The 13,380-nt window shown below is 38.9% G+C and overlaps 1 protein-coding gene across 1 annotated transcript in view; it reads left to right on the forward strand.

Annotated features, from left to right (window-relative positions):
- The window catches only part of Cfap97 (cilia and flagella associated protein 97), a 39,423-nt gene extending 26,043 nt beyond the window's left edge, over window positions 1-13,380 (forward strand). The window contains 5 exon segments of the mRNA XM_059244661.1: window positions 1,311-1,456; window positions 1,458-1,491; window positions 1,494-1,579; window positions 12,256-12,406; window positions 13,148-13,380. Coding sequence (XP_059100644.1) covers window positions 1,311-1,456; window positions 1,458-1,491; window positions 1,494-1,579; window positions 12,256-12,406; window positions 13,148-13,275 — 545 coding nt within the window. The 3' untranslated portion in view covers window positions 13,276-13,380.

Raw genomic sequence — 13,380 nt, forward strand, 5'->3', positions numbered from 1 at the left:
TGTTCCTATAATCTTCAGTAGTCTTTGGAGTCTGTGATATAAACATAAGTAAAATTACTGCTTTGCTGCTCACTTACCCAAATGATTGGGTTAAACTCATTCATTGTAAATGGGGGTTAAAAATACCTCTTCCCCTTTACAGCACTGTGTCTAACAGAATAAGATGTTAGACTAGAAATGTAAAAAGGAATAGCATGTAGTCCAATAGCACTACTTAAAAAATATTGTTTTAAGGCTGTGGAGATGACAAGTAGACATTGTCGGGCAATTGCTGCACAAGACTGAAAACCTGAGTTCAGTCCCTGGAATATACGGAAAGGTGGAAGGAGAGAGCCAGGTCCACAGGGTTGACTCTGTCCTCCATATGCACACTGGCATGCACCCTGACAAATACAGCCATGCACACACAGAATAGTAGGGTTTTTTAATCTAAAAATATCATAAAACCAAAACTACATTGTTAACCTGATCAAATATATTACTACTTTAGAATATGCTCAAGTAGAAACATTCACCAAGTGGTTTTAGAAGCTTTTCACAAGTGGGTAGTAATAGTTATGCTTACTGAAAAGGTTTGTAACAATTTTTAAGCATGCTGCTAAAAGTTCTTTTCAGCAGGGGACATAGCTCAGTAGTACCATGCTTACCTATAATGGACAAGACCCTGGGTTCAGTTCCCACCACCACCTCAACAAAAATCATTTGTAATCATAGTGTGCAATTTTTTTTTTCTTGGCCTGAAATATCTTTAATATAATGTGTTCATTTTGGCTATGCTTAGTGTTCAGCATTCATAGCAGAAGTACTTTAACAGTATTAAAACCCATGGCTTTTGTGGTGTAATACTTCCAGATTAAGTTGTTAATTCTAGACTGGTCTGGATTTATTTTTGCCATTTCTTCCCTTAGTCATTGCCAAGAACGTCTATTGTTACTGTTGAATCATGCCCTCCCATTCACAAAAGTGTACCTAAATTATTTTATCAGTGCACTCAACCCAGAGGTTCCTAGAGTCCCTAGCTATTCAAACTGCTCTAGGACAACAGTAGACGTGGCAGGAGTATGTTTTGTGAATTACCTGCCTAAGAACTAGTGTCACTCCCATACATACATGAATCCCCGTTTGCATGAGCTTCTATGCCCAAAGGACCCAGGAACATAAGACTCTAAGCTACATCCAGTCTTTTTCCTACACAAAGAAGTCATTAGCTCATTTCATACCTTCTGTCAATTTAGTGATATTTTTAAGAAATGTGTACCATCATAGCTACTTTGTTTAGCCACTTTCACTTTTCTGTTTACTTCTTGTAGCTTTTCTGCAATTAGATAAAAAGGGACCACAGAAACATCACTTTGATCAGCCTGCAGTAATGCCCAGGAAAAACTACTCCTTCACAAGAGAGGAGGTGAGGCAGATCGATCGGGAAAATCAGAGGCTTTTGAAAGAACTGTCAAGAACAGGCTGAAAAACCAGGAAGTAAAAGTACAATTCCGGAAGATCTATTGGCCATCCCCCTAAGTTATATCATAGTGCCCTCACAGACAGAGGGGAACAACAAAGGATTGAAGAGAAAATTTGGGTAAGTAACACATCTTTTAGTCATTAAAAAAATTGCTTTTGTACTGACTTGTAAATACAACTTACTGGAAATCCAAGTATAGCCAACTTTTCAAGTTTACTTACAAAAATGTACATAGGTATATGTGGTATAAACTGTGGTAAGTTGTGAGTCTAGAAGTTAACCATGTCTGTTTCTTAGCTGGCAGAGTGTATATTAAGGGCTCATTGAAAGGAAATACTGCAGGAGGCAGAGGCAGGCAAATTTTTGTGAGCTCGAGGCCAGCCTGGTCTACAGTGAGTTCTGGGACAGCCAGAGCTGTTACACAGAGAAACCCTGTCTCAAAAAACAAAAGAAAAAAGAAAAAGAAAATACTGAAAGTTTCATAGTACCTGATTAGGTTAGCTAAATCACTATACAGTTTCAGGAAATGAGTTCCTAGGAGCCAGATGCAATGTATTCAGTCACTAGCTAACCTGGCTTTACCTCATCATATCCTGGAAATTATGTATGATTTATTTTTAAAAAATAAGTAATCTAGACTAGGTCAAATTTGGTACTCAGCTTGAAATGAGTGCAACATTCACAGTTATGAATTATATAGTTACTTTGATATTTTAAAGAGTACATACATACATAAAACTTGAAAATTTCTCATTTAAACTATTATAGCATATCATTTTCTTCAGTAAAATTCAGCTCATAGTAATTGCTATATATTGAACTTACTGAACACTAGGCCTTGGTCTAAATATCCTCCACATATTAGCTTATTGAATCTTGACAAATCTTTGAGGTAGTCATTTTTAAAAAGTATCACAGACATGAAAAACCTAAAACCTAACGGATTAAATAACTACCCAAAGGAATACCTGAGCCCAATACCTTAAACCTAGGTAGTCTCTTAAATAGAAATCATAAACTAAAATTAGACCTCTGTAAGTCTGTAAGTTCAAACTAAAATGAATGTAAAAAGCTGTTAAAATTAAAGCAGTTCCAAAATTGACCCTCATTATGCTTCATTACCAGTGTGCTTCTGTTTAAACCTCTATGAACCTGGCCTGGTAACAGATTCTATGTGCTTATTACTAGCACTATCCCCAAGATAGTCTTAAGCACTTCCAAAGAGTTATCCCACACATAGCAAAGGGTAGGTACCAATAAAGTAATTGAAATGAGTTTGTGTGTGAGGGGCTAGCTGCACAGTACCTTTCTGCACATCGTGTTAATGGTGTTTGACTCATATTTTGTGAAAATGTGGAATTACTAATGTTGTAGACATTAGTGTTTATTTTCTGTTTTCGAGTGTCCATTTGTCTCTGAAGCCTCTTTTAATTGACAGTTAAAGGGCTCTTTTGACAGAGGTTAGGTCAGTTACTCCTCATGGCACTAGACGGCCATGGCATGAGAGAGTGAGATACTGAGTAGGGCACAGGGAACTCCCTCAGGTCAAGCAGTTAGCAGGTAGCAGAGCTCAGATTCAGGGTTAGCTTATCCATCTTGGGTTGTTTTTTTTAAAAACAGCTTTAATTTAAATATAATTTGTATACCATATCTACTTTAAGGGTACAATTCACTGAGTTTTACTATCTTGTTTTTACTATAAAATTTCTCCATTCCTATTTCCCTCTAGGCCTTGAACCATTTTCTGGTCTTTATGAATTTGGCAATTTTAGGTATTTCATATGAGTGGATACATGCAATATTTTGTAGCTAGCTTATTTCATTAAATATGGTTTCAAAATTTATCCATATTGTAGCATGTATCAAAACTTAAAAAATAAGATTGATTTATTTTATGTGTCTCAGGAGGTTTTGCCTGCATGTATGTATGTGTATCTCGTGCATGCCTGGTGCCCATGGAATTAGAAGAGAGCATTGGATCCCTGAAATAGAGTTAGATGATTGTGAGCCGGTGTGACGGTGCCAGGGAGCAAACCCAGGTCCTCTGCAAGAGCAGCTTTTAAAAACTGAATAATAGTCCATTGTAGGTATATAGCATTCTGATTATTCCCTTTGCTGATGGATACTCTAAGTATAGTTTCTATATTGGCTGCTGTGGGTAATTCCATAGCGAGCACTGACATGAAACTGTCTATTCAAGTCTCTGCTCTCATTTCTTTAAGTGATTATGGAATTGCTGGACCATGTCCTAGTAATTCTGTGTTTGGTTTCTTGTTTTTGTTTTCATTTCGAGATAGGGTCTCACTGTATAACCCAAGCTGGCCTTAAACTCCCATCCTCTGGATGCCTCCTTCCCAGTCCAGGCAATGCAGGTGTGTACTTCTGCTGTGTGTGCAGGCAATGCAGGTGTGTACTTCTGTGTGCGTACAGGCAATGCAGGTGTGTACTTCTGCTGTGTGTGCAGGCAATGCAGGTGTGTACTTCTGTGTGCGTACAGGCAATGCAGGTGTGTACTTCTGTGTGTGTGCAGGCAATGCAGGTGTGTACTTCTGCTGTGTGTGCAGGTAATGCAGGTGTGTACTTCTGCTGTGTGTGCAGTCAATGCAGGTGTGTACTTCTGTGTGTGTGCAGGCAATGCAGGTGTGTACTTCTGCTGTGTGTGCAAGTAATGCAGGTGTGTACTTCTGTGTGTGTGCAGGCAATGCAGGTGTGTACTTCTGCTGTGTGTGCAGGTAATGCAGGTGTGTACTTCTGTGTGTGTGCAGGCAATGCAGGTGTGTACTTCTGCTGTGTGTGCAGGTAATGCAGGTGTGTACTTCTGTGTGTGTGCAGGCAATGCAGGTGTGTACTTCTGCTGTGTGTGCAGGCAATGCAGGTGTGAACTTCTGTGTGTGTGCAGGCAATGCAGGTGTGTACTTCTGCTGTGTGTGCAGGCAATGCAGGTGTGAACTTCTGTGTGTGTGCAGGCAATGCAGGTGTGTACTTCTGCTGTGTGTGCAGGCAATGCAGCTGTGTACTTCTGTGTGCGTACAGGCAATGCAGGTGTGTACTTCTGCTGTGTGTGCAGGCAATGCAGGTGTGTACTTCTGCTGTGTGTGCAGGCAATGCAGCTGTGTACTTCTGTTCTGTTTAGCTTTTTAAAGGTCCTGGACTTACAAGCTGGAACAGTCTCAGTCCATTAGTGTCTGAATATGCATCATATTCATATGAATGTGCATAGATGAAGACTGTCAGCAGCTTCCATTTACAGCTTTCATTATTCTTCCAGGAACGAAACTTTAACTTGCTACACATCAAAACAATTGTAAATTCTTTTTAAAAAAAAATGTTTTGTTTAACTGACTATATATGATATTGCCATTTCTTCTTTTATTTAATTTTGTTGATTCGTTCATTGGTTCTGGAGGTCAAATGCAGGGCTTGCAAATGCTGCCACTGAACTGTCAGAGCTCCATCCCCAGCCCACAAAATCCTGCCATCTCAGCACATACTCAGCATTAGTGATGAGATATTTTTATTTTTATTTATTTATTTATTTTTTTTGTTTTTTTGAGACAGGGTTTCTCTGTGTAGCTCTGCACCTTTACTGGATCTCGCTCTGTAGACCAGGCTGGCCTCGAACTCACGAAGATCCGCCTGCCTCTGCCTCCCAAGTGCTGGGATTAAAAGCGTGCACCACCAACCCCCAGCACTTTAGATATATATCTATATAGATAGATAGATATAGATAGATATATATATTGAAGCTTATGTATTTTATACATAAAGTACAATATCTTAGGATTAGCTACATTCAAGGATATATAGCCACATATGGCTAATAGCTTTGAACAATGCTGCTCTGAAATGAAAGATTAATTGATACAGACTGAAAACAAGTAACTTAAAACTAAACAGAAAAACTTACATAATTTATTATGTTACTGTGAAGAAAGCTAATCTTCCCGATTGAACTCTTCATTCTTAAAACTAATTTCATACCTTCTTATAACTTTTTTATACTTGTTTTGCATTTATTCCTAATAATGAAACATTTTTCTTAATAAAATACTTTGTGCTTGTTGATTTACATTTTAATCAGAGAATGTTTTATATTGACTAGTTTTCGTTTTGCAGTACTGAGGATTGAACTTGTACAGTTAGGAAAGTGCATTGCTCCTGACTGAGCTCTGTCCCAGTTCAGTACTCTTTTTTTGTTTGTTTGGTTGGTTGGATTTGGTTTTTTGGGTTTTTGTTGTTGTTGTTTTATTTTGTTTTGTTTTTTCGAGACAGGGTTTCTCCGTGTAGTTTTGATGCCTATCCTGGATCTCGCTCTGTAGACTAGGTGGCCTCGAACTCACAGAGATCTGCCTGGCTCTGCCTCCCGAGTGCTGGGATTAAAGGCGTGCGCCACTGGCCTGGCTCAGTACTCTTAAATAGTACCTTGCTGTCAGAAATGCAGCCTTTCCCTTCATTTGAGCCTTCTTGTAACTCATAGTAGTGAGATTTTGCACTTTTCTTCAAACTTATATTTTTGTGCTATTACATATAGTTTTCATGTTTCCTAACTGGTTACTTCTGTTATTTGTTTTCATATGTTTATTTTATAACCAAACCCTTATTTTTCTGTTTACACACACACACTCATGGATGTGAGGGCAGGGGATAACGAGTCAATTCTTTCCTTCTACCATGTAGGTTCCAGGGATCAAGCTCAGGTCATCAGTCTTTGTGGCAAATGCCATCTCGCCTGTTCCCCAGTTCTACTGTAATAGAGCCACATTGGCTTTCATTTTTCTTCAGTCTGAGCTAATACACATTTTAGTCTGTTTGCTAGATGGCTGTAATGGAAGCACACACACACACACGACACATGCATCAATAGTTATTTCTTTGGCTGGTATAAATACAAAGTCCATTGATTTATAGACTGTTATTTCTATCTCCTGGTTTGTCCTGTCACTGATAATAGAGAAAAATCAGGTGGTTAATAGGCATGATTACTAAAACATTTATGTCCTAATATTTATATTAACTTGTTGACACTTCAGAAGCTGTGTGGTCTTAAATCAAGACTGTAAAGTACTGTGCAGAGAAGGTGTGATGACTGTAACAGGAGTCCTAGGATGAAAAGCAAATGGTTAATATGGCCTACTAAATTTCAAGATGCTTAGTATCTCTTTCACTGGGCAGATATTAGCATTCCTTTCATTAACTATTATATCCAGATAAATATCAAGCAAGTATAGATGATACTAAAGTGTTGTTACATGTCCTGTCCCCAGCAACAGTAAAGAAAGGAGGAGGGATAGAAAGAGGAGAGAGGATGCACATGTGACTGGTAAGGTACAGTTTTGTTCAGCAGAAGGGGTGCTTGCTTCATAGGACTATAACACCAAGACTATTTCCAGAACAGTGACCAAGTTTACAAGTCATGAATTTTGAAATGTCCTTGTAAATGATGGATGGATGAGTAGATATCATTTGAACGTGATCTGTATCCTTTTTCCTCAGAGAAACAAAAATAGTCTTAGCAGAAAAGTTAGCTGAGTAAGGATACCTACATACTGTTTAGCTATAATGTCTAGTGAGATTAGTTCATTTTTCTAATTGTATGTCAGGTTGCTTTTTTTCCCTTCAGGTAAAAAAGGCAGAAGCGTGCTTGAAACGGTGTTAGGGATGAAATAAGGTTCCCCCAAATATTCATGAAAAGAGTCTACAACTTAAGTGAAATTAATTTACTGGTTTTTTTTTTTTCATTTTGCTTTTTAAGGTGTGTGTGTGTGTGTGTGTGTGTGTGTGTGTGTGTGTGTGTATGTGTGTAGGGGTTTTATCTGAAAAGTACAGATAAGTAGATAATAAAGTAGACATAATTTTTCTACTTCCAAGTTCCCCTATCAATATATTATTTTTAAAGCTACAGTAATGTATCATAAACTTAGAAGTTTCAGATCTTATAAACATCCAGGGAAAACTATGAATCTGCTGGTTGACCGGAACCTTGCACTAAACTCTGGAATAACTTATAATTCACTTACTGCTATTCTCCTCTTCCTGTGCTTACCCTTCCATAGCAGACAGAAAGCTGACTGTAACTCACAGGACTCCTGCTGGGGAAAATGGGAGAGGCCTTGTCTCCGTTTCCCTGGCTTTTGGACACTTGTTACTTCTTATTGACTTTTCAGAGTCCTTGCTTCACCACTTTCAAAACAATCAACTATTCTCCTCTCCATCTGCAGGGATGGTTAACATTCATTCAGTGTTTGTATCAAAAGACAGACAGGATTATTTTTTCCAAGAATGCTTCCTGGAAAGTATTTAAAGGAAGTACATAGACATAAAGCAGAAGTATCACCTGTCATCACTACTGCATATTAGGTATCTAGAACTTTCTTAGCTTGCATACCTGAAACCTGGTAGACAGTGGAGTAGACTATAATTTTCACACACAACATACACAAATGGTAAAGCATAACTGTTCATTTTATAATGTGTATGTATAAGAAAGCAACGTTCTTTGCCTTAAATAGACATAATTTAAAAAATACAACTTTACTCCAAAAAAGTTTTGGAGAAATTATTTTGAAATTCATTCTTGGAGTCTGATTTGAATGGCATTTCTATGGTTTTACAAACCATAATTTGGAATTTAAAGAACCATTCCTGTCATTATGATCTATTAAACAGTAGTAATGTCTTTCATTTTCTATAAGCAGTAGAAAAAGGTAAAATACTGCTGATTGTCATATAATTCATAACCTAGCCTGAAGATGACATGTTGTTGTATGTCAGACAATTGGAAAACAATACAAAGCAGTGTTAATGCTAACAAAATCCTTACTGCATGAGATTTCAATCAGTGTATGAGTACTGTCATGGGTACTATATGCTGTCTCATTTTTTTTTCGGATCCTAACATGCCTACCGAATAATCTGGCTAAGAAACAGTCAGTGCCTACACTACAGTGTAAGCCCCCAGTCTCATATCAGCAAGTAATTGTTAGCATGTAATTATATGGAGAGGACACAATGATTAAACTAGGATAAGCAGAACTTCTGTCTCTTTAAAGATAGTTCTCTGTATTCTGGGCCTCCAAACTCTCTTCCAGTTCTTTTAAAACTACTCAGCTTTTATAACTGATAGTCGTCCCGCTGTGATAGAGAACGCTAAAACGTGTCCCTCCTACTAAGGTTTATTTTGGTGCCCAGCAGCCATCTCCCTGCTGTTTCCCCTCCTCTACCCTTTCACGGCTTGTGTCACTCTGTTACACTTGGTATCGTGTTCTAACTATCGTTTTTAAAGTGCCCTGTGGTTTGGAAAGTTGCTTTGAATGTTCTTATTTCCCTAAGTTTCTGCATAAGTGACCTATCGATCAGAGTACAGAATGAGCTGTGGTTTTGTAGGGTTTTTTTTAACCTTACTGAAAAATTACTTTAAATTTTAATATTCATCATTATTTTTATAGTGTTTTACCTCTGATAAATAAGCACTGAAGTTTTCTTAAGATTTAAAGAAGAAAGGTGTGCACCTAACTAGATAAATAGATTCATGAAATCGGGAATTTTATAAACATTTCTATTTTTTGGTACATGGTCTAATGCATCTCCAGCTGTCCTGGCTTCGGGTTCTTTTGCATGCTAACCTTAGAGGTCAGAAACACTTGGCATTGATCCAGAGGACCCAGGCTCAGCCCCTGACCAATGTTGTCCTCATACTAGGAAAAAAGAAAGAAAAATACACACACACACACATACACACAAACATAATTTTAGCATATTAACTGAGAATGTCAAGATTTCTGTCATATACAGTTTAATAGTAGTTATTAGGATAATCAGAAAAATCAACAAATGTATCTTTGCCCCGTAAAATGCACTGAAAATCTAATACCTGGGAATTTGTTGTGCAAGATTGTCATTTTAGGAAAGTCGGCAGCTCTATTGTACAGCTCCTCCGTCTACAAACAAAGATGGTGTGTTATTTTAGAAAAAGTTTAGAAACCATGTTCAGAGGGAACAGTCAGAGCCTAACTGAGCTCAACAAGAACTAGTTCTAGCTGGTAAGACTTCACTAGGGAGTGGCTGCTTTTCCAGCTCTTGAAGGGAAATGACGGACCTGTCTCACTGGCTGGCAGCTGTGGCGCTCTGGTTCTGTCCCCCTCCTGAGGTTTCCCTCAGCTCTCCATCACCACGCTTGGGTTCCCACACTACTAAGGTTCCTCTTCTCTCAACACTGCGTCCCCTGAGTAGATTGCTCAGTTCCTTACCTTTTCTGCCTTCTTCAGAATGGCTCAGAGATGCTGAGAATGCTGGGATAGAAGCCACCATCAGGAGCAAGAGGGGAGACTGATGGGAGCGGAACACTAAGCTGAGAAAGGGTTTGGAAATGGGTGTTACTGATGGTTCACAACTGGGAAGCTCTAAGATGCTACAGAATGAGTTCTGTGCTTAAATTGGTAAATGTATGTTCTATGTTCTGCACAAGAAAAGAAAATGATTATGTGAAGGGAACTTGTCCTTTGCGCTCAGGAGGCTGGTTGTGAGTCTTAGTGCATATGGGCATTCTCTTCTGATAAAAATCAGCTTGCACCAGAGAAGGTCGTGGTTGTTTGTTTGTTTGTTTTAGCCGGAGCTGAGGACCGAACCCCGGGCCTTCCGCTTGCTAGGCAAGCGCTCTACCACTGAGCTAAATCCCCAACCCCGAAGATCATGTTTAAAGAAAATAGTAAAACAGAACCATGGATCAATCCCCAAGGCATTTGGTCTTCTTCCATGTTCCTTTCTCAAAGATCTCTGAACATGCAAAGCTTTTGTTTTGAGTTAAGAAAGAATGAGTGGGGCTGGAGGATGGCTTGTTAAGAGCACTTCGTGCCCCTGCAGAGGACCCAGGTTCAGTTCCCAGCACCCACATGAGGGCTCACCACTGCCTGCCACTTCAGTTCCAGGGGATCTAACGCCATCTTCTGGCCTCTTTGGGCACCAGTAAACACACGGCATACACATATACTCCAGGCACACACATCTACATATAAAATAAATACTTTAAAAATACAATTAGGAATTTTCATATTAGCCTTAATCATATTAAAGAAAATGCTGTCTTATTGGCAACTGTAACTAACTGTTGTTTGGCTTCTTAACAGCTAAAACACTTCTTTTCCATGGCAGACTTTACTCTGAATCTTAAGTACGTAAAGGAAAAGGTACAGAAAACAATTGGGTGGTAGAAATTGTGTGGGGCTTGAGATCAGTGCTCACACAGCCTTTCCTCGGTGTTCTGTGTGAAGCATAGCTGCAGTCAACACTTCTGCTCTCCACAGTATATAGGTAGAACTTGTCATGACTTTGATAATTGGTGACCTCAAAGGCTCTACTTGAGACTGTTAGCATTATATCTCCTATTTATGACAATATGAGGAAATCAATTTATTGTATGTCAACTTGCAGTCCCTTTCTAAAGACTGTAAGCTGGCATGTCTGTCGTGGGTGTACGCGAGCTACCTTTGGCTGCCGTGACAGTATCTGAGATTAACATTTAGGAGAGGAAAGGGTTACTTTGGCTCAAGGATTCAGTTCATGGTTAATCGCGCCATTGCTTTTGGCTTGTGGCAAGGTGGAGACATGATGGTAGAAGGGCATGGTGGAGGGAAGGTGCTTATCTCGTGACAGGAAGTGGAGAGAGACAGAAGAAGAGGCTGGGGACAAGGTAGCTCTTTCTTAGAGCATGCACCTAGCAGCCCGCTTGCTCATGTAGGCCCAGTCTTCAGTTTCCACTGCTCTCTAGTAGTCCTCTCAGTGTTAGCTCATCAGTGGATGAGGTCAGATGAGGTCGATGAGATATCGGAGTCCAGCCGCTGTTCAAGAGCGCCACCAGCTAGGGACCAAGCCTCTTAGGGAAACACCTGACATTCAAGCTATAGATGCTGTTTAATCATGGTGGTGTGGTTAGTGTATGTGTTAGGGAAAACCTCTTTAGGTTTTCTGAAAGTGTATTTTTGATTTTTAATTTATTTCTTGAGATTATAATCACATCATTTCCCCTTCCCTTTCTGACCTTCAAACCCATCCTTATAAAGCAAGTGAGCCCTCCTCACTCTTTTTCAAATTATGACCCCTTGTTTCATTACTGTTACACACACACACATACACACACACGCATTTATATATATATGTATGTATGTATGTATGTATGTATATGTATGTATGTATGTATGTATGTATGTATGTTATGGGGCTGACCATTTGGTATTAGTTAACCAGTTGATGTGCTCTTCCCTGAGTATGACTAGTTCTCCCACACTTAGCGTTGTTTAGTTGCCTGCAGTTTTTGTGTAGGGGTGAGGCCTCAAGGGCTTTTCCCTGAGATGTATTGATTGTTGTTCTTGTTCAGCTCATGTTAGTGAGACTTTATGGGTGTAGCTCTGACGTTGCTGGGAGACAGCAAACTCCCTGATCTTCTGACTCTTACAGTCTTTCCAACCCCTTGTTGGCAATGTTCCCTGAGCTTTGTTCTGTAACTGTATGCATTAGGACTGGGCTCCACAACTCTGCATTATGATTGGTTGTGGTTTTCTGTAATGTCTTTTCTGTTGTAAAGAGAAGTTTCCTCGATGAGGGGAGATTACACTTATCTGCGGGTATAAGGACAAATGTCTAGGGTGGGTGTACGTTCTTCTTCAACGCAGGTAAGGACATTTCTGGCATGCATGTGGTGACTTCACACTTTTTCCTTAGTGAATTTCAAGTTGTAGAGTATCTGACTTTTTAGAAATTCTTGGTATTAATGTCATGTTAACTTTCATATTTTTATGAAGGCTTTATTGAAACGGCTTGAAGCTGTGAAGCCAACAGTCGGCATGAAACGCTCCGAGCAGCTGATGGACTATCATCGAAATATGGGTTATCTCAACCCTTCACCGTCCATTAGACGAGTGAGATCTACCCTTGGCCATTATAGCCCACTGAGTAAGACTATGAAAAGCTATTTCCTATTTGTTTGTTGAGTCGTTTATCTCTTTTTAAAATAGAAAGCGTAATTTATGTTCTTACGATAGAGATTTAAAATGCTAACTTTGGGATGCATTTTATTTTTCACTAGCATGTTATATTTCACTTAACTTCAGGCTTCATATGCAGATTATAATGGTAGCATAAAAGATAAAACCAAAAGATAAAATGAGTGAAAATAGCAGTATTTTCTTAGACACTGGAAGAGAGTCTTTTAATTCAGTGTGTGTTTTTAAAGAATAAATTAACAGATAGGCTATTTGAATGTGGCTGAGACATTCTCTAGCCAGTTAGAGACAATTGCCAATACCTTGTAACCATTTTATGTGTCTTTTTTTTCCTCACTAGATAACTAAGACAAACAAACTACAGAATTACTGTGTAATTCTTTTTAATGTTTGACATGTGATCAGTTACAGACTTAACCAGCTGTGTACCCTAGCGATGTAGGAATTTAGTGCCGGGGGTACAACATATAGAAAGTCAGACACATTCCTTTATAGAAGTTGTAGCTTTTAAGTTCCACGAGGAGTGCTAAAGTACAGATCTATTGAGAATCATTTTATTAGAGTAGTAGACATATCTGGGATGAAGAAGGAAACCAGCCTGGACTTAAAATTAGGACAGGAAGTTTCTCAAATGATGGCTTGTGTACTTGGCTCAGATACTTGAGATTGTTTTATCTTTGTGTATCTTCAGGAGGAGCTTCCAGGACATCCAGTGCCACCAGTGCTCTCAGCTATAAGACTGATCGATCAGTGTTGGACACATCCAGTGGCTTTTTGCTAAGACCAAAACCCCCAAATGTTCGTACTGCTTGGTTGTAAAAGCTTTTTTATGGTATACATTGTTCTTCCTATTTTTAACAATGTATTTTTATGTATTACTGTAACTCTTTGTAAACATCTGTAATACTTTTTTTCAACAATTTA

This window comes from Peromyscus eremicus, chromosome 17, assembly GCF_949786415.1.
Source record: "Peromyscus eremicus chromosome 17, PerEre_H2_v1, whole genome shotgun sequence".
Lineage (NCBI taxonomy): Eukaryota > Metazoa > Chordata > Mammalia > Rodentia > Cricetidae > Peromyscus > Peromyscus eremicus.